The 21,308-nt window shown below is 39.6% G+C and overlaps 1 protein-coding gene across 11 annotated transcripts in view; it reads left to right on the top strand.

The window, feature by feature from the left end:
* The window catches only part of CIT (citron rho-interacting serine/threonine kinase), an 82,820-nt gene that overhangs the window by 19,391 nt on the left and 42,121 nt on the right, over positions 1-21,308 (top strand). For 7 of the 11 annotated variants that reach the window (XM_017814118.1, XM_017814114.1, XM_017814124.1 and 4 more), the window contains 7 exons: positions 6,406-6,586; positions 13,569-13,674; positions 14,547-14,690; positions 16,053-16,172; positions 19,679-19,849; positions 20,110-20,169; positions 20,737-20,790. In XM_017814118.1, the coding sequence (XP_017669607.1) occupies positions 6,406-6,586; positions 13,569-13,674; positions 14,547-14,690; positions 16,053-16,172; positions 19,679-19,849; positions 20,110-20,169; positions 20,737-20,790 (836 nt within the window). Of the gene's footprint in view, positions 1-5,142; positions 5,172-6,405; positions 6,587-13,568; positions 13,675-14,546; positions 14,691-16,052; positions 16,173-19,678; positions 19,850-20,109; positions 20,170-20,736; positions 20,791-21,308 lie in introns of those variants that run through there. The other 4 variants (XM_017814120.1, XM_017814119.1, XM_017814123.1 and 1 more) reach the window with 2 other exon arrangements.

Raw genomic sequence — 21,308 nt, forward strand, 5'->3', positions numbered from 1 at the left:
GAGCCCTTTTCATCATTTTAGCATACATTTCCCAGCTCACTCTGCCTTCTTTCCCCAGAGCCCTGCCTAAGCCACCAGTGTCTGAAATTTTTCTATAACATTTATATCATATTATCTCTGATCTAGAAAAAAACCAGTGCCATGTGAGCATCTGTTCTGGTATTTCCTTACCAGTTGCCCGTCTAGGATTCACACAACTGCACGAGTTCATTGAGCATTTTTGCCACTTCATGTAGCAGTGGTGATGCTGATGGGCAAGCTGGTAGGCAGCCCTGATTGTCATTACAATGTTGAAATAATCATTTGGGATTTTAAAAAAATCCCATTTCTGCCTGCAGCTGGCCAGTGGATTGAATCACTCCCTTTAATATCCGGACCTACCTACTGTGACAATTCATGCAGTTTTGACCCCTGACTTGGATGTTGTGCCTCATACTCGATAAACCCCCGCTGGAACTAGCACAAAACACAGCAGTCTTCTTGCTTTAAGCAGCAGATTCAATGTATCACCTCTTGCTTTGCTCTCGGCAGTGGCTCTCCTTGTGCTGGTTTTTCGGGGCAGCGGTGCTGTCATTCTGTACAAAACCTCTGTCAGGTTTGACCTGGGCTATCTAAAGGCTAAAGATCTCTTTCTAATCTTGACCTCTGCTGATAGTGGTGTTTGACTGGAGCAATGGCAGCCTGAGAAAATTAGGAAACTAGTGAGTGCTGGAAGAGGTCAGAGGATTTAGGTTTGTATTAAAGAATCTCACTGCCTCAAGTTAATCTGGTCAAAGATTTTGGGGTTATGGGGTGTTGGATTTGGTGAGCTTAAGGCCTTTGCCACCTGAAATGATTCTACGATTCTACAACTGTTAAACAAATTCTGTATCAGTACAATCAGACTTTTCTCTAGTCCATAAGAGCAATGATGTAATTTCTGTTTCAAACTGAGCAAGGTAGAGAAAAAATTGGTACCTTTGCCTTGCAGGTATTTAATTATCATGCTGAGAGCTCCAGGATAGCCATTCTTAATGCACTGATTTTAGTTAAGAATGTGTCATTAAGGGGTTTTTCAGTGTTACATTTTGTTGTTATGGTAACCTATGAAACACTTGACTTTTTAGTAAACCCCTTTCCTAAAGATTGTTGCCTCTAAAACAAGCTCTCAGCTTCCTTGGGTTCAAGTAATGTGTGTCTGTAGAAGCAGCTCTTAAGTTACAGAAACAAGATCAAACCATTAAACCTAAGGTCAGTTTTAACTGAATTAGTCTCAACAGGTAATCTTCCCCTTCACTGGAGTATTATACTGAAACACACTTATGGATTTTGCTCTCTATTGACTTCTGCTATTTAATGACTTCTGAAGTTTATTAAAAAAAAAAAAAAGGCACCCCAAAACAGACAGCACCACACTTCCCCTCACAAATAAACCAACCCAAAACTTTCAAAAGTTTGTGTTGATTTACTTGACAAAATTTTCTGAAAACAGTTTGGAATTTATTTACCTGGAATAAGCATATTTCTCCCTGTGTTTCAGCTAAATGATCAAGTATTTCACTGGAAAGTTGATAACAGAATTATTTGAGTACTTAATAATTATCTAAAATCAGAGATAGAGAATGGGGGGATGACATACTTGAGTTATTAGCAACAAGGCTACATTCTTTATAATTTGTGGATTTTGTTAGTTACCTTCTGTAATTTCAAATCCATAAACTGCATCAGCTTTTTAATTTGGAACCAACAAACTGCTTTGCTGAAGCCCAGCTGGGAGATGGTCAGAAGACTTTTATTATTAACTAAGCAATATATATGTATAGCATAAAAAACCTTTCATTTTAAGAATTGCTTAGTAACTGCAGTCCAAGAGGTCTTTGAAAATGGAATGGCATGTTTGGACTTGCATGAGGAAACTATATATATGAGAAGAAAAGAATTAATGTCTTGTGCAAACACAAGAACTTGTGAAAGTGTTGAAGACTGATTTTTAGGCTGTTTTCTGCTATTGAACAAGCAGGAACCCAAATCTCATTATTCATAAGTCTAAGACACTTCCTTATCCTTTGGAACCCAAAGCTGACATTGAACATGTTAACAGTTAAACACTGTGGTGTTTCATGCTTGTCTTCAGAGAAATTTATCGACTTGTTTCTTGGAGCTCACTTTCATTTCAGCTTGGAGATCACTTCTGCTAACAGAAATGTATGTGTTGGATCCTTGTCTTGACAGAACAGTAGAAATGTTAAGACAATATTGTATAGATTGGTTGGAACTAGTACAGTGCCTTTTCTATAAGTGGTCTTAGAGAAAACATCCTTAAATTACATCACTGGAATTTTCTATTTTTCTTCCATGACACCTTCTCAAATAGGGCTGTTAGAGCCCCAGGAACAGTAATGCCTAACCTACTTAAAAAGGCTGTGTGGATGCTTTTCCTCAGGAAGCATTTATAGATCACCTTGTAGATCAAGAAAAGACACATTTTTATCCTTAAGAAACATTCTGTATTGCTTTTAAGTCTCCTATTTCAGTTGAGTCTCTCACTGTCCCAGGGGAAATGCAGTCTCTCTTTTCTGAATTTGCATGAAAATATTTTGAAATGATGGAAAGACCTGGTTAAAGCAATGTTCTTTGAACTAGTCATAAATACACACACTAATGCAGTGTTAAAAAAAATTATTTCCATAAGAGACACTTTATCTAATCTTAATGATAAAGTGATTAAAGTACTTGAGAGAGTGTGTGTGTGGTGGTTTTGGCTTTTTCTTTTTTTTTTCCTTTTTCTTTTTTTTTTTTTTTTTTTTTTAAACTAAGCAACCTACAACACCCCCCTTTTCCTCTGAAAGTCATCCTTTGGAACAGATGGAAGAGGGTTACATCCTTCCACAAGTGGGGAGGTATCTAGGCAAGCAATTGGCTTTTTTAAAACATGCAGTTCTCTACAAGATACTTTAAATGGTAAACAGAACATGTGCGTTCGTCGTAACATGTCAGAGACAAAAAGAGGTCTTTATGCCCAACCAGTTTGCATGAGTAGAAACATCAGGTTTAGTGTCTTTTTGAGTAATAGTTTTGCCTCCCTTTTGAGTGAGCCTGAAAAAAGTGCAAATTTTTCACCTTGTCAGATGTGATGGCACCGTGTTCACATTTAGCTCTCAGAGGCTTGTCTTGACCTCTGCTAAAGGATTCTTCCCTTCAAGAAGCAACTGATAAGCACATCAGTGTATTTGCATTCCCCAGTCTTCATCTTGTTCTGAAAATACTACAGCTGTGTGACAACTTTCTGATTTTAAGCAAGAAATAATAATTTAACTAGAGATGATGTCATCATGGGACCCACATTTGAGAACAAAATTGCTTGTCTGTTTTAGCTTGTTTTTACAAGACTACTCTGTTTATTCTGTGGGTATTTTGGACTTCAGACAGAGGACTCAGTCTTGGAAATAAAAGACTGTGAAGAAGCTACCAAATAATTAACAAAATCAGACAGAGTGGATCTAACCTTTTCTTTTTTTTTTAAGTTACTCCCAGTTATTACTCTGGAGTGATTTTTTTTTCTCCTGTGTTGAAACTCCTGAAGAAGTTCTGCTTCTCATTTTCAGTCACTATTGACAATTTCAGAACTACTTGACATCTAAGGGTGTTTTTGTTGAATGACTGTTCCAAGTCTCCTCTTCAGTTACTACTATTTCTTGAACAAATATTAACGTTAGTATCAATACAAATTATTAATATCAAAGTTATACTGCAGAGTTGCAGAGTTTTTGGACTTTTAGTGATGGATTTTAGTGAATGCAACATAGAGGACAAAGGATTTTTTCATTCTTTTTTACTCTAGTGTTCACAATTTCTCTTCTTTGTTCTCATATTTTGTTAAGCATTAGAAGAAGCTGTAGTGTAAAACACTGTGCTCTTTAAACTAGTTTCCCACCAGCCCCAAAGGTTTACTCTCTCACATTCAGTTTTATCTCTGTGCATCCATTGTGCCCCCACTGAGCCCTTTTCATCTTTTTATGTGCATGCCTAGTTAAATGATATTTTCTTTTATGCATGTGGTTTGAGTAAGAATTCTTACTGTTGGTAAGAGGAGGGACTTTCTTTTTAATTGCAAGGGCTTCAAGATGACTCTTAAGATCTTCTTTGCTGATTTCTGGTGAGAAGTAAGGCTCTAGATCTCTCTTGAAGATGAAGTTATCTGTCAGGCTCTGGGAAGTGCATAACAGGGTGCTTATACTGTTATAAAAAGGCAACCAAGTTGGATTTTGGTACCTCTTTAAGAAAGATTCTAGACTTCCCGGATGAAGTGAAGTGTTTGCTGTTGTCCCTATTACTTTACCTCACAGACAGCATCTGTCTTCAGAAACAATGTTAAAAACCTCCCAGCAGCCCCTTCCTGTAAGAGGATGTGCAGAGTTCTTTCAGCAAATGTCCTGAACTAAAAAATTCTAATCCTAAATTAATCCTCCTCTGCTGTGAATTAACTGTAACTTGAGGCTTATGTTTGCATTAAAAATGAAATACTTACAAATTGTTTCCTGTTACTTCTCTGTTTTTAATCATTAAGAGGATATGGAAGAGTAGCTGGACATTATTCTGACATTAAGTGATTTAAAAAAAACATACAAAGCCTAACCAACAATCTGTATTTCAAAATTATATTTATGGTACATAAATATCAGCATTACATTGAATCTAAATTTGTATTATAACCAATAAAACAGAAGAAATTAATAAATTCATGATATTGACAGAAATTTTAAATCTTCTGCTGCCAGTAAATAAAACTGCTACTTACAGAACCTATTTAATTTCTGTATTTCCCCCATTTATCTCATTCTAATGGACTTGGAACTTCTGTACGTGAGCAGCATCCTATCTGGCTTCATGGAATTTCTTCTCACTTCCCTGCTTGGGAGCAGCGTCAGGATGGCTCCTTGGGGAGCTGCTACCAAAGCCTGTGTGTGTAGTTGGGATTTGGCAGTTCATACAGACACAGTTCTTTTTTTTTATCGTTTGGCTGTTCCTGCCGGTCTGGTGGGTACTTTCAGCTACGTTTGTGTAGAGAACGAAGAGTTAACAGTGGGCAGTGAAGGGCTTTGGCAGCCTAGAGGGAGCCAGCAAGCTCCAGCCGTGCCTGGTTCTGCCCCTGTCAGTCCCGTCGGCAGCAGCATCTGTCACGATGCAGGCAGGTAGGGTTAAACCCCGAGCATGCAGGGAGTGAGGAGCAGGGAGCCTGCACTGCAGGGGTTGGAGTGTTTGTTCCCGGTTCTTCAATCCTCACCAGCCCTTCAGCTCCAGGAGATCCATACTGGATCCATGGTAACGGGTTTAGCACACTCCACTTCCATCAGCTGGTGACAATGGGCTGTTCTGGTTGCTGACAGAAGAGCTGTTTTAGCTCTGTAGAGTTGCAGTGAGTGGGGACCTAAGTGATGAAATAAATAAATAAATAAATAAATGTTAGAAAACGTGATTTAATGAGGCAGGAATTGCCCAGCAGGCTCTTGCATTCATTCCTTTCCCACATGTAGCCAAGCCAGCAGGTAGCTCGGGTGCTGCACATCATTGAGGAGAACTTGTCCTTTTGTTCCTTGGGTTAATTAAACTGAAGGTAATGTAAGAAAATCAGCTGAAATTAAACAACTGCTTGACAAGTTAAGTGGTACCAATTTAGAAATTATACTAAGAAATACATTGTAATTCCTGCTATTTATACCTCTCTTCAGAGCTGATTGTATCAGAGCCAGACTGCAGTGGTGTCCCGACAAGAGTTCCAGATCTTCAGCAAGCTCTTTCAGAGAAATAAAATCTTACTTTCTTCCTTTCCTAAAGACCAGTGAGTTTCTAGTAGCTGTAGTTTATTAAAACCTTCCAGGAGAAAGACCAGTTTGCTCTTGATTAGAAGCCCATGCTGGGAAGATTCTTGTTAGTGCTGAAGGGTAAGATATATCCCTCAGCTGACTGGCACAGGATCAGGCTTCATTCTCAGGTAGTGTCACTAATTGGACAGGTTGAAGACATTTTCCTTTTCAAGATGAATCAGAATTGACTGACTTTCAGCTATATTACATCAATGTTTTACCTAGCCTGGTGCTTTGATTTTATTCAATGTATGTGTTTAAAAAACCCCAACATCCTAACCTGAAACAAAAAACCCCAAGCCCCCCAATCTCAAATGCCCAAGCTGAAGCCCAGTTTGATGAGTGTGGGAGACGTTGTGCCTGCAGAGTGGTAGCCATGTTGGTGGCTCAAGGGTTAATCTCTTGTTGCTGTAATACGCTTTGAGAGCAGCAGCTCAGTCTGCTTGTGTTAGCAAGATTAAAAGCAGGAGCTGCAGTGCCATTGCAAGCACTGAATGAGTGGGACTGTTGCAGAGTGAACTGTAGCTGAATTTTGTCTTTTCTTCTTGCCTTTTTTCACCAGCTCCTCCCCCCTTCGTTCCTACTCTCAAGTCTGATGATGACACCTCAAATTTTGATGAACCAGAGAAGAATTCGCGGGTTTTATCCTCTACGCGCCAGTTGAGCCCAGCAGGATTCTCGGGGGAAGATTTGCCGTTTGTGGGGTTTTCATTCATCAAGGCATTGGGGATCCTCAGACCAGAGTAAGTAGGAATTATTGCTTAGGTGGATAGGACCGCTGGAAAATGGGCAGGTTTGTTACAGTGAGGATGGTGTGTGTGGGGAAAAGCTGTTTTAACTGCTGTACTCTGCTGTGGGGAAGCTGCCAGATTCGGGCTTGATCTGTTGCTGCTGTGCCTTGTGCATGTCCTACCGTTCTGTGATTATTTCTGGGATGGAGGGGAGGGAATGGGATGGAAAGATTGATTCTAAAGCAGTTATTGTTGAAATTGTTGCTGAAATACTCTGAATTAGTTGTTGCTGTTAAGCAGGGAGCAGCAGATGATTGCATTTCTGGTACTGCAGATCCCTGCAAGAGGGAGAATACTGAGTTCAGAGATGGAAAAGGGGGGTGGTGTTATTTTATTGGGTCAGAGAGTGGGCACCAAGTGCTGGGGATGTGTAAGGCTAAATCAGTGATCCACAGAAATGGAGCTCCACTAACCTGGGAATGTGCAGCAATGGGTCAGTGAACAAGAGAAGGAGCTGATGGCAGCTGGCTGTGTGCTGCTGGGTCAAGTTAAATAGGAGGACTGGGCATTGCTGTACTGTGTTAGGAGACTGGAGATTCAGGTGAAATATTCAGTGTGTGTGTGTGTAGGGATGTGAAGATCTAGAAGAAATGGTTTTCCATGGAAAGAAAACATGCTTTCTGAGGGAATGGAGTCAGAGAAAAAGAAGAATATAAGTAATGTGTTATAAACCATCTGATGTGGTGGGTGGTTAGTTTCTGATGACAGAGCTATTGAAAAAGTATTAGTGCAGTGCATTAAGTTGGGAAGTCCTTACCTTGGGATCTGGAGGCCTCTCAGGAACGCAGTGGCTTTAGCTGTGTTAGTGATTCAGTGCACTGAGGTGCTGTGTTTTCGTGTCAACCATCGTTCACTCCTGCTAGTTAGTTCCCTTCAGGGACTTGGTTGCCAGTCTGTCTTAATCAAGTTTCATTTTTTGTCATACTCGTTGTGATAGTTGCTCTGCAGTAAACGTGTCACCAAATCTGGTGATACTGTTGACATCTTTGATCTTGCCCACGCCGTGAATCAAGGTTATATGATGGTTATGCCAGTAATAAGAAGGGAATCTTTGGCTGTTCCTCCTCAGCAGAGTTGCTCTTATGGCAAAAGGGAGACAACATAAAAACCCAAAAAGTGTTCTTTTGGTGAAACGATCTAATATTGTCAGCAGAATTAGAAAAAGGGATTGTTAGATCTGTAGATACCTGGGGTTAAAATCTGTCTTAATTCAGGAGTGATGAGTTTAACTTAGGGTATTATCTTTTCTGCCTGGGGAACTGCAATCCATGTACAAAGCTAAATGGCCATTCAGGTGACAGAAGAGCCTCAACAGTGACCACATATGTGTGGTAAAAATCTATATGTAATCGGGCCCAGGACTAGAACTGAAGAGGAGTGTGAGGTGAAGTCTCAGAACAGTGGTGTAACTGTGCTGGAGGCTGAGACAGCTGTAGCAGATGGATCGATGTGCTTCTTTTTTGGAGATGGTACTGAAAATGCATATGGAAGTTATATTTGAATTTTGGTAATAGATAGGAAAAGGTATAGCAAAAGAGTATAGGGATTAATGTCCTCTGGAGAAATTTTGACTGAAGTAAAATTTCTGTTTTGTGTGGCCTGTTTTTTCCCTGTACTGGAACAGAAAGACATCATATATTTAATTTTACCCCAAATAATTTTAATTTAGGTAGGTCTTATTGGCTTCTTTTTTTTTTTAATGAGATCTTGATAAATGCACTTTGTTATTTTTAGCAGTTAATATTTGCATTTTGTTCTGAGAAGGTGATTTAAATATGGCAAAGAGCTTGCGGAGACTTGAAAATATATCTGTATTTAAATCATGCGGTGATTAGTTTATTCTCAATATCACTGCAGTTGGGTCCTAAAGATAACTTCTTACTTATGAAATGTTGTCTAGTGTGTGTTTTACTTGAGGAAATACAGTACTGTTTCTGTCCACACTAGCTTGAACATCAAATTCTAGATGCAGAACAGTAAATGGAGGGGGGGAGGCTTCTCTCTTGTGAATCTCGGGACGTCTTCTCTGGAAGGTCCTAAGTCATGAAGTTGATCAGTCCAGAATTTTTGTTCTTAAAATCTTTCCTCTGAAAGTCCAGCCTTATGGTTGCTAAGTGATGCAGATCTGTTTTCCTGTCTGCAGCACGAGCCCTCCAGTGCTGCTCACAGTGAGCCCAGGCAGCTGCAGGGTGCCAGTGACAAGGTCCTTGAAACTTTCGTGGCTTTTAATTTGAGGGCTGTCAAGCCACGAAGTTTGACCTTGTTCACTGGACAGTAAGAAGGTATGGCTGAGCTAGGAATTTCAAATACTTCAGCAAAAAGAAAAGGAAGGTGAAAGAAGTTCTCTTTTCCATTCTTCTCTTTCTCCCAATGACTTAGTGCTAGAAGGGTTCACCTGAGTCACTTAGACCTGTTGCCAGAAATTACATAGTTGGTGTGTAGATTAAAAGGGTTCATTGAATTACAGTGTTGCCCCATACCATGAGATTTGGGATGAATTTGTGACCCTCTAACAACTGTGAAATTTAACAAAAGAGCAAAAGTCATGATATTAATGTATCGTAGGAAGCAATCAGGAGAAATCAAGGGCTTAATTGCTGCTGCCATAGGTTCCTGTCCTGGCAATCTGCTGGATGATTCTAAGAGCTGGGTTGAAGCTGCAGAGAAAGACCAGCTGAGTCCTTCTCCCATCATGGCCTCTGAATTCCTGATATGGGGGAGAAGAGCCTGTCTGACTGCAAACCTGGCTGCTGGTTTGGCTGTGAGCGTGTGACTGTGACAAGATAAGAGGCAACTGAGGGTTTAATTCCATTAAAAGCCAGCCCCACCTTCCTGTCCCTAACCATGGCTGATCTCCAGTGCTTAGAACAAGTGACAAAAACCCTTGGGTGCCAAAAATATGCATCAAGTGGTGAAGGAAAATCGTTCTTGTCCTTTGCAGGTGACTAGCAGAAGCCTGAAGGCATAAGATAAATATGTTGTAAATCCAGGGTTAACCAAATATACCAAATTGCCTAATAAAAATAAATACCTAATAAAAATAAATGCCTAGTAAAAATCAATACCAAATAAAATGTACCAAAATACCTAATGAAAAATACCTAATTAAAAAATACTTTATAATGCAAATTTTTGCCTGCCCGTGTCCTCTCTGCAAGGTCCTAAGAAGTGGTATTTTCAGGATTTCTGGGGTTTTGTTTTTTGTTTTTTTTGGTTATTGGGATTGTTTTTGGTGTTTTTTTTTTAATTTTAAAAATTTGATATGGATTCATGACTGTCATTATAAAATACTGAGGCTTAAAATGGGCCATTCTTCCAAAAAGAAGGACAACTGATTTCTTCCAACAGTTTGTCGGTTCTGGTGAGCTCTTTCACCAAAGATAGATTAAAGAGGAAGCACAGGATGAGCATACCAAAAATATGCTTTGCTTCAGCAAGCTCTATTCACAGATTGATGGTATCACTGTTTGTTTTTGGTTGGTTTTTTTTTAGGCCTGAGCAAGCATTTAGGAGGGGGCGGAAGGTACAGATGAGTATAATGCTAAAAGGAATAGAGCATGAGGGATGGGGGATGAGATTATGGGCATGTTGTGTGGGGGCCAGGATTAGGACAGATGGTGCCAATCCTTGTGAGAAGGAAGCAGCACAGGTGAGTTGGGGGTTTATGAGAGTGGCACAAAAGGACACAGGAAGTTCTGAGGTGTGATGTGGTGCATGGGGGGGACCAAGGGACGTGTTTGATACCCCAGAGTCATCCTGGAGCTTTTCCTCTGCTAATGCTTTTTTCTTTTTCATCTCAGCCAAGTTGGAACTGGAGGAGCTTTTGCACAACCAGCACCATTTCTGATCATTCTGCTGGTTGAGGCTGCTGCTGATCTAGCTGTGAAATCACTAGTCAGCTGTAAGTTAACTTGGTTTTTAGTCATGCAGGCAGTGCTTCTTTGGAAAGTAAATTGGCACAGCCCCAGTGCTATCAGAGCTTGGTACTATGGACTTAACTTTGGGATTTTTTTAATCTTTTATTGCAATTTTCTTGTTGATGGATACTGGTTACCTTTTGTTAATCTATTTTTTCACACTTCAGGGGAAACGGCAGAAACTGCTGTCGTGCTAAGAGAATTGATCCAGATGTAGCAGTTAATTAAATGAAATACTCTGAGATGGTCCTAGCCTGAATGATAGCTTTGCATCATGGCTTTTGATGTTGGATTGTATGTGTTTAATTTCTGTAATGATGCTGACTGAGGAAGAATGTAAGTGCCCCAGAAATGTGGGTATTTTCCACCTTGTCATGCTCTGTTGAGAGCTTCTATCACCATGACAAGGCTTATTAGATTAGCCAGTATTCCATTTCTCTTGATTTCCTCTGTCTGCCCCTTTCTGATACTTTGAAGATTGTATGGATGTTCAGGAAGTTGTTCTAATACAATTTGTACACAGGAAAGAATTACTGGGAAAGCAAGTCTGTTAAAAGCTGCGTGTCCAGTGCTAACCAAAATCGGTTTCCTTGGGGATAAGATGTACTGTTTCCACGGCAGGAAAATTGTCGTGTCACCAGGACATATATTTTTAAGGAATTTCTTCCTTGCTTTGGACAGGAATGAGGAAGAAAGATCGTAGTTCTAGTTTGTAGCCTCCTCTTCCCTTACAAAGCCAACACCAACCCTGAGGAGCAGCTCCCTCTGCAGTCACCTCGTGAAATGCAAACTTCTGTCGGTCTCCTGCTCTCTGTCCCAGCCCATCCCACCTGGCTGAACCACCTGTCCTTGCAGAGCTCTGCATCTCCTTCCCTGAATCCATCCTGTTCCTGCCTGGTTTGCAGTGCATATGGATGCTTTGAGCTGGCTTACTAGGAGAAATTTTTGAAAAGCAAAATGGTGCCTGTAACATTAGGCTCTGATTCTTTTAATAGCAAATAAAATAAATGAGCAAAAATAACAAATAAAATTAGCTCCTTTAGGGAGGTGGAATGGAAGCCACGAGTAAAAACAGGTTTGTGAGAACTGGCTGGAGTTTTCTTAGGTAATGCCTCAGGTTTGAAAAGGTGATGGCTAAGGCTGAAACTATAATTGAAAAAAAGATTGCTTCAGCCTGTACAGTTCAGACCTGTAAAAATACATTTTTATTATAAGAAGATTTTCAGACTTGTCTCAGTACATATTTGCAGCTATTTACATATATTTGATTAACATTTGAAAGCAGATTCCTTAGTGTCTTTTTTAGTTAATGTGAGCTTTAATTTGTATTTTTAGACTGCTTTTCTCAACTATTCATTTTTAGCCTTGTTTGTACACCCAGCTGTTATGGAATTTAATATGCATCTTTCTCAGATGGTTGCCTTTTCTCTGTAGGAGTATAGACACGCTTTATAAATTGATTTTTAAATATGGTAATTTGACGGATCGGATTGATTGGACCAGGACTAAAGGAATGTTGTATAAAAGCATTAATTTTAAACATTTTTTTTTAGTAAGTCCTGATCATATCTGTATCATTGACATGCAGGATTCTTTCTTCTAAGTTTTTCCATATCAGGTTTCTGAAGAGATGATAATATTTGACCTCTCAGGGCAGAACTGGTGGATTTTGCTGTGTTTGTTTGCTGCTATCAAAATGTTGTTTCCTAATGACAGCTTGAGGTGGTGGTGCTGACGATCTGTTTGATACAGAGACGTTGCTGCAGCATTTTCATCAAAATCCCCGTCTCTCTTCCTGTGCCTATGTTGCATATCTAGTTGGATTAGGGAGTAGATTTTTCTCAGAAAATGGTGGTGATGGAACGAAACTTTCCTTGGTGTTAAGAGGAGCCTGTGCTGCTGTGTGTGGGTGTGTGGCTATATGCAGAGAGCTGCTCAAAGCTCCTTTCTCTCCGTGGGGATAGCTGGCTGCACACCAAACTGTGGCCAGGAGAAGCAGAAAGCAATGTGTGGGCAGCCCGGGTGATCTTTTATTAGCACCTTCATTGTGCTCCTGCGTTTTGATCTATCAGTTAACACCGGTTCCATCACTAACTGCTCAAATATCTAGTTTGAATCATTTGATGCGAGGGAGAATGTGATTTTTAGGATTATGTTTTGATTCGTGTACTTAATTTTTTGGTTGCAGATTGCATATTTAAGACTGCAAAGCACTAAAAATATGCTGCCAAACATCAGGTGGCTTCCTATCATTTTCTAGAAGGAATTTAGACTAGCAGAAACAGTAACTTCTTAAATGCTGAGTCCCAATTAGACAGAAAGCTTAAGAACAAGTAAATATTTCCCCCAGGTTTCTGGAGTCAAATTGTTTTGAACAGTACAGTTAAGTTGTGTCTCATGAAAAAGAATTACTTCTAAGTGGAACTCTGAAGTTCTGCAGTGTGACTAATCATATTGATATTGATTGAGTTTGTAGAGATCATATGAATTGGGTAAGGAAAGTTTCAATTTTGATTCACAGAATGTAACTAAGGATATTAAACTCTTCTTCCTGTGGTGCAGATTATGAAATGTTGAAGTTTTTAGGGCTTTTATAGTTCGATGATAATTTAAAAACCTGTTTAAAAATAAAGTACCAAATAAAAGGCATTTCTCTGGAAATTTGTTATCTTTCCAAAGGTTACTTTGACTTTATGCTTTGGTTTTGTTGCACTTATAAATCCCTACAAATTATGCAGTGCTGCTGCTGTGATTTATTGTTTTGCACTGTGACATATCCACTGATGGAAAATATTAATATTGTAAATAGAAGTACACATGGATTATTTAATAATGATATACTGTCATCAGCTTTTATGGTATGTTTGATCTGAAATGATGGCTGTTAGACTGGAATTGCTGCACCTTTCTTTTATCCCGGGATAAGTAAGTACACAATGACTTTACAGAGGCTGCATGAATCAGATTTCTGTTACCTTTTGCCTATATTCATGTGCTGTTTGGCTTTGCTCTTTTAGATCTGTTTTTTCAAGTGTGGATTCTCCAGCCAAGGTCAGCTCCATGGAAAAGACACTTCTTCTCAAGAGCAAAGAACTCCAAGACGCCCAGGACAAGTGTCACAAGGTATTTATTTATGCGATTGGCCATCTCCATTGCTCCAGGAATCTGCAACCACTGTATGTCCAGGGATCTGTCAGATGCTGCTGATCATCCAGACTCGTGGTGGGCAAAGTGCTTTTCCTTCAGAGAGGTGGCTTCCTGTCCAGTACAAAGGGAGATGAATTTAGGCCATGCTGTTGCTCTAGATACTTTTATCTTAACAAGAAGCGGCTCTGGATTTTAAACTGTCCTTTTCCCAGCGTTGACACAGACGACTGCTGCTTCCTGCAGGCCCTGCCTCTTCATCACAACAGTTACCCCAGTACTGTTCTGAGGGGCTCTTCCTCACTCATCAGCTCCTGCTTATATAACTGTTGTCACGTCACTGCTTATGGTGAACGTCTCATAACAGTTGCTGTGCTCCAGTAAAGGGAACCTGGTGGAGTCTTTTAACACTTACTGCTTGTTTGAGACTTTTATGAGAGTTCCATTACTTTTCTCCCTGCTCTGTTCTGGATTTGACCATTTGCTCCTGACAAGGAGATGGGGGGAAACCATCTTCTGGTCCAGCATGGATTTGGGATAAGGTTAAAGTGACCCATCTCTGCAAGTCAGGTGAAAAATGATTGTGTCTTCTTTGCTAACTGGGGTTCGAAGAATGACTGAATATGAACAAGCAGCTTGAATGAATGGGGTGACTTAGACTTACTACTTGTCCTTAAGAAGAACTGTGCATTCCTGGAGCAGAGACAATGGTATCGGAATTTAAACACCATTTGGAGAAACATAGCTTAGAAGTCTCTTGGAGACAAATTCCTTACAAACAGAGCTCTGAATGTAGCAGTTAACAAAGCTTGTGAAGCCCCCCCTTTATAACCTCTTGATATTTATTGCAGATGGAGCAGGAAATGACGCGGTTGCACCGGAGAGTGTCAGAGGTGGAGGCTGTACTTAGCCAAAAGGAGGTGGAACTGAAAGCCTCTGAGACCCAGCGATCCCTCCTGGAGCAGGACCTGGCCACCTATATCACAGAATGCAGTGTGAGCCCTTACCCCAGTCCTTCCAGAGCTGAAGGCCTGAAATTTGGTGGTCTTTGTCTTTCTCTTCCATCGTGCTTTCAGTGGGGTACTTGATGGAGAGAAAATAATGTGTGAGGGGATATCTGTTGAACATGGAGCCCTGAATTGTTTGCAAAAGCTTGCTTGGTAGTTTTATTCGAGCGTTGTTTCATGGTCATGTGCTTAGATCATGCAGGAGTGACTACTGTCCTGGTCTTGCTGAAACTATTTGTGATGTTTGTCTTACTGGCTGTGCTAGAACATGCTTGGGTTTGACTTCTTGCAGGTTTCTTAGCCAGAAGAGGAAGGGGCCTAATCAGTGCCTAGACAGAAATCTTCAGGAACAAATAGGATTAGGAAGCAATGGTGTTGCCTCCATCTGTGGTGTCCTGAGTTCAGACTGATCCAGTTCCCCAGCACAATGTCAGGGAAGGTTGTAGGACAGGGGCTATTTTTCAGGTAGAATATAAAAATGAGACTGCAAAACCATGACTTCAAAGATCATTTGGCATTTTTTATGGGAGCTGGAATGTCTGCCCAGTTGTCCTGGCAAGATTCCAGTAAGGATATTTTCATTCTAGTCGATAGTCTCTGTATTTTCAGTTGGATATACAATTATGTTTCCTCTCTTGTACCAAGAACAGAAGTGCAGATAATACTCTCTTTCAGAGAATTGAAAACCATTTCTGATGGGTTGGTTTGTTGGGAAGCACATCTTAAAACGGGGCTGAGTTTTGCCATACCAAATGCTACTAGGTAAATAAATAAAATCCAGTTTATAGCTCTCTATTGAAGAATAATACTCAGTTGATAGGAGGACCATTCCACTGGTAGGTCCAAATTGCAGGTAAGGTATGTGGTGAGATACAGACTCAGCTCTTCTGTTCTTTGTAGAAGTTTAACAATGATTAAAGCATTTGACTCACTTAACAGCAACAAGAAAAATGTAAGTAACATGAAGTTGAAGGATTGTGTCTAGGTTGTGAATTAATAGTCCTGGATAAAATATAGATAAATGCTGTCAATAATGGATGCCTTTTGTGATCTGTGTTTGGTTTTTGTCTCTAAACCTGATGTGAGGAAGTAGATATTTGAACCAAGATTTGAGTAAACAATGTTTGTAAAAATGGGCTGCTTCTGTTCAGATAGGAGCAGCACTGGCCATGAATTTCATTAGAGTTCCATTACTGGTGCCTCAATTTTTCTTTTTTTAATTTTTTTTTTTATTATTATTATTTTGATGCCTCACTGCAGTCGAGGAGGCATTTGTGTAACTAAAGATCTTCATTATACAACCATTTGAAAAAACCAAAGACTGTGTATTGAACATTTTGCTTTCTGCAGAGCTTAAAGCGAAGCCTGGAGCAGGCACGGATGGAGGTGTCTCAGGAAGATGATAAGGCACTGCAGCTACTTCATGATATCAGAGAGCAAAGCCGAAAACTGCAAGAGATCAAAGAACAGGTATTCCTGCTTCTTTGGGGAGCAGGGTGGCTGTCCACAAATAGGCATTCCTGGCATATTCTAGCTCTGGTGCCAGGATGACATTTGATGTTGGTAGGCTGTGATTACTCCCAATCTGTGTGTTCTCACATGGGTTCCTAAACAATATAGGAAGCAACAAAATTCCACTTGTGTATTTTGCAAGTAAGCACAGACTCCAAACTTCCGGTTTTTCTTTTCCTAGTCCTGAGAGGACTTTGTCTATAAAACTAGCTTAGGAGAAAGTTGCAATGCTTTACTAATATACTGCATTAGAAATGAGCTATCCATTTAAAATGGTTAAGGTATGCAAATTTCACAAGTTAATGAATCTTCACCTGGGAGAGAACTGAGCTAGCCTTTGTGTTGGTTTTTTTTCTTCTTTCTTATCTGACCATTTAAAATGCTTAATAGTCTTTCAAAATAGAATGTATGTTGCCTAACTCTTCTTTTACTAATTTAATCTGTTTGCAAAGGAGAAATTAATAATTTTTTTGTCCACTAGAAGAATGTTCAAAATTCATATGGTTGTTCATAAGAAAAAAAAAGTCAAAATTAAATGAAAATATGCCCAAATTAGGACATTTTTAGGATTTAAAATTTAAAATTATTTACAAGACAAATTTCATTCAGTTTTATGAATTAACAGCAACATACTGCTTTGAGAAAAAGAAATTGAAATTTGCTGTAGCATTCAAATAATTCTTTGCAACTATCTGTTGGCTTTCATCTTCAAAGCACCTTACAAATGGTGACTGACTCATTTCAAAGCATTTGAGACAAGGAAGCCCAGAAACCTTGGTAATAATTCTCCAGACATAAGAAGCTCTTATGTAAAAAGTAATGAAATGCAAACTCAACCCTCTGGATGTATCAGGCCTCCATAGACTTCTCCTGCATTCTTCTGGGTGGTTGTTTTATGTAATACAAGGGATCTAAAGCTCCCTGCTCTCTGTTCTGGTGCTTTGCTTGAAAAGTTGCTTTAAATACTGAAATGTGGAACATTTTTGATGATTATAAATACCCATAAATTCTTAGGCAGTACGGACACATGTAACAGAGGAAACATAATGCAAGTAATTTTTAATCAAATGCTTTGTCCCAGAATCTCTTAATTTGGCTTGTGAAGATTCACAATGACATAAAAATGCTGCTTAGGTCAACAAATGAATCTGTAATATCCTGCAGGCCTTCATATCTGGGGTGCTCTTCTGAGCTTTCTGAAAGACAAGAGCAACAAAAAATGCTGAGATATTTGTGCTGACTCATACGAGCAGGTGGATCTTGGCCATTAACTTGGACCATGATTTTTAAGTCAGAGGGAACTGGGAGATGAGATGAAAGAGTCCCTTTAGAGTTTTGCTGTTGAAAACCTGAAACCTGAGAGAGAACAAGTCAAATCAACAGCAAATCAGAGCCTTCAAAAGTTAATATTTAGGCACATGGTATTTTCAGGGCAAGGCTGTAGGTTCAACTTGACCTCAGGTACTTGAATAGAAGAGCGTGGTGGATTTGTGGGGTCTTTTGTTTGTTTGGGGTGTGTGTTTGGTTTTTGTTTTGTTTTGTTTTTTTTTGTTTTAACTAAACCTGTGCTCTGGTTGTTACTTGATGAAGATCTGTATGAGCAGATGTACTTGCAACAGCTCAGAATCTGTATTTTTTGAGAGCCCCACTCATTTGTATGTAGTTCCCTGATGTGATTTGCTTCAGGTACATGCCCTGAGCTTTGCCTGTCCACTAATATGCACTTAAGTACCTCTTGGTAGTTCTTAAACTCTGACCAGTGAATATCTGAGAGGTTTGTTCTGTGTTGCCTGGAGTGGTGTGGCCTGTTCCTCTGACCTGATCATGAGACTTATTCAAAGATAATCTTTCAAATGTGATGAAACAAGAAAACCTGAAATATCACTAACTATCTCTTCTTCTTCCTTCTTTTCTCCTTCCCCATTCTCCTCCCTTCCCAAACACTCATTGTCACAGTGGCAACTGTAGTCATACTTGTAATTCTTTGGTCAAGTGCTTGCTGATGTAAAAGCCCAGTATTTTAGGAAGTCTTAACAAATTGTACTTTCTGAGCAGGACATGTATTCCTTCAAACAGTTCTGCCTTTTTTATTCACAAATTTATTTATATGAAAACAATATTTGAGTTAATATATGCTTAGTTATTATCAAAAAGCTCTAATTCTTTCCACCAAGAAAATTAGGTCATCCACAGGAGGCTAACTGGAAAGAGTAGGTCCCTGTCTTCCTTACAGACTGGAGAACCAATTTTGGGATTACAAAGCAAAGAGCCATTCTGCCAAAGGGATAGGAAAGCAATTTGTTAAAGGCCCAGCTTCTTTAAATATCTGCATAAGCTGTCCTTGCTGGAGAGTCAGGGGCTGCCCCTGGGGTCAGTGTTCCTGCAGTCCCTTGGTAGCTGAAGGCAGTGCCTGTCTGGGGGAGCGATGACAAACCTGAGTCTGTCACGAGACAGTTACTCTTCTGCATATGGGGGCAGTCAGGCGTATTGTAAGGTATTAAAATGGAAAGAAAGAGAGACTCCCCCACTGTCAGTCCTTCATAATCTTTGTTCCTAGCTCTTGATGTGCTTGTTTTCTACTTGTTCTCAGCTTCATAAAAAATACTTTGTTTTTTGTTTTTTTTTTTTTTTCCTTTGCTTTAGAGTAATTTTATGAAATGTATACTTACAGGACTTAGTAAATGCTAAATAAACATGATTAAAATCTTTTTTCTCCAGTGAATATGTGAGAAGCAATCTCTTGAGCTAGTCTCAGTTTGAGTTCCCAGTGTCACTGAGATAGTCAATTCAAATTCTTTTCTTCTCCCATCTTCCCCATCCAAATGCCCTATCTTGTAGTCTCCTGCAAGGGGAATCTTTATTTCTGCCTATATAGAAAAATATCTTCTATGGGCAATGTGATTTATAGGTAGTTTTTCTAAGATGATATTTGGTTTTAGGTTGTCTCCCATGCAGAGCAATGTGATCCTTTTTAACTCTGTCAAGAGAAAATAGCTGATGGCACAGTGTGCTACCCCTCTGCTTCTCCTTCTTTCCTTTTACCCAAGCTGTGCAGATCTGTGATAACTGTCATGTTATCAGCCTGAGAAAATAGATCTTGAGGCAGCATCTGGGCATTTAGTAGAGACATCAACTCAAAGGCACATTTCTGTTTCAGAACTTAGAAATGTAAGTAATTTTTATCATTTGTGTGTAGATGTATCTATGTGTTCCTGCACTCTTAAAAAAGTCAATGTTTTGACTTTACGAGGTATTGAGTTGAAAATGGCAAGACTCAAACCAGAACACCATTGATGTTATTTTGTTTAGTTTTTACTGTTTTATTTTGTACTTTACCTTTCTTCCACATCCTCTTAAACTCATCTCTTGCCTGTAATCAATATTCTGGGATCTGCTGCTCCAAGCGTTTCCCCTCTTGCCTCTAAAACGTAATACCTTCTCCTCCCCTTCCACCCCAACCACAGGAATATCAAGCTCAAGTCGAAGAAATGAGGTTGATGATGAATCAGTTGGAAGAGGATCTGATTTCAGCTCGCAGGCGCAGTGACCTCTACGAGTCAGAGTTGAGAGAGTCCCGACTGGCAGCTGAAGAATTCAAACGTAAAGCTGCCGAATGTCACAACAAATTGCAAAAGGTAGTTTAGGCTTCGTGGGAGACACAGGGCTGATGCTTTGCTTGGATTCCTAGTGCTGTTTGACACTCACACATGAGTTGGGGGGGGATCCTTCAAAGATTACTGTGGTTTGTACAACTAATGCAGAATGTTTTCCAGTTGTGCCCTCAAAATAGCGTGACTTCGACTCTGTGTAACTCCCAATGTTTAAATACCACGACTGCATAGAAGCACAATGTACTACAGCTTTTCCTGAGATTTTTATGTATTTTATACTTAAGTTACAGGTTAAAGATCAAGGAAAAAATGAAGCAGGAGAGTTGTATTGCAAATTGGAGAAGGTATGTTCACTTCGGTTTCCTGGAGTTTGCTTGCTGGGTCTTTCATATTATGCATAGAAACCAAGAGTGCCTTTGGCTAGTCTGTGACATGCACGGCCTCTCAACCCTCCCTATTTCATTTCATTTCATTTTTTAAAATGTCTTTGTGTTGGTGTGATTCACTGTTCTTTCTGATTTGATATAAAGCTGTCTCTGGATAACCTGTTCATAATGGATTGTGTTCAGAAGCCAGGCAAAGACAGGCCTTTATGTGTCATCCTAGTTAGGAGTGAAATTGGGGATGCATAAGGGCTTTCTTTATTCATAAAGGACAGCAAATGAAAACCTAATAGAATTCTGCGTATTCTCACACTGAACAATCTATTTGGTGACCAAAATTTGACATCAGGCAGAAGTTAGCAAAGTGGGAATTGACTGGCCAAGGAGCATTTTGATGTGTTGGAATTTATAGGGAGAAACAAAGGTTTTTGGGAAGTGAATAAAAATAAATACAGTATCATCAGCAGAGAGCATTTTTTTCTTTTTGGTTTTATGACTGTTTCCCTCCACGTTTTTATTTAACTGCAGATCAATACAGAGCAGCAGGCCAAAATCCAGGAGCTGCAGGAAAAGCTGACAAAGGTAACGTCTGGGTGGTGAAAGTGAATTTTCCACAAGACTTTCCAGTGAAACCTTAATGGAGAGGGGGGATGCACTTTGTTTTACCCTCAAAAATAGAATTAGTCATAGCATGGGGGATGATAAGGAAAGGGGGGTGGGAACTGGTATCTGAAATCACTGGTGTTTTCAATATGCTTTTGGCTCTTGAGACATGTCAACAGTGTTTATTTTTACAAATGAAGCTGAGTCAGAACTGGAGTAGTGTAGAGAAATTCTCATTTAATGGGTATACCATGGGCAACGCACTGCTCCCCTGCTTCTGAAGACAGAGTTCAGCTGGTTTTAGCTCACTATTAAAATACATGTTGGACTTGGTTTAATTGCTTTAATTGCACAGTCACTGAAGAGTTCAGTTATTCACAGTAAAAGTATTGAACAATAAGGATTCACAGCAGAATTTTAAAACACCTTAACAATGTATGCTGAATAATATCTAATGTTTGCTGTCATGGTCAGTCATCACTGTAAGAACAGTCTTA

The sequence above is a fragment of the Lepidothrix coronata genome, unplaced genomic scaffold (genome assembly GCF_001604755.1).
Source record: "Lepidothrix coronata isolate B3197 unplaced genomic scaffold, Lepidothrix_coronata-1.0 Scaffold44, whole genome shotgun sequence".
In the NCBI taxonomy this organism is placed as follows: Eukaryota; Metazoa; Chordata; class Aves; order Passeriformes; family Pipridae; genus Lepidothrix; species Lepidothrix coronata.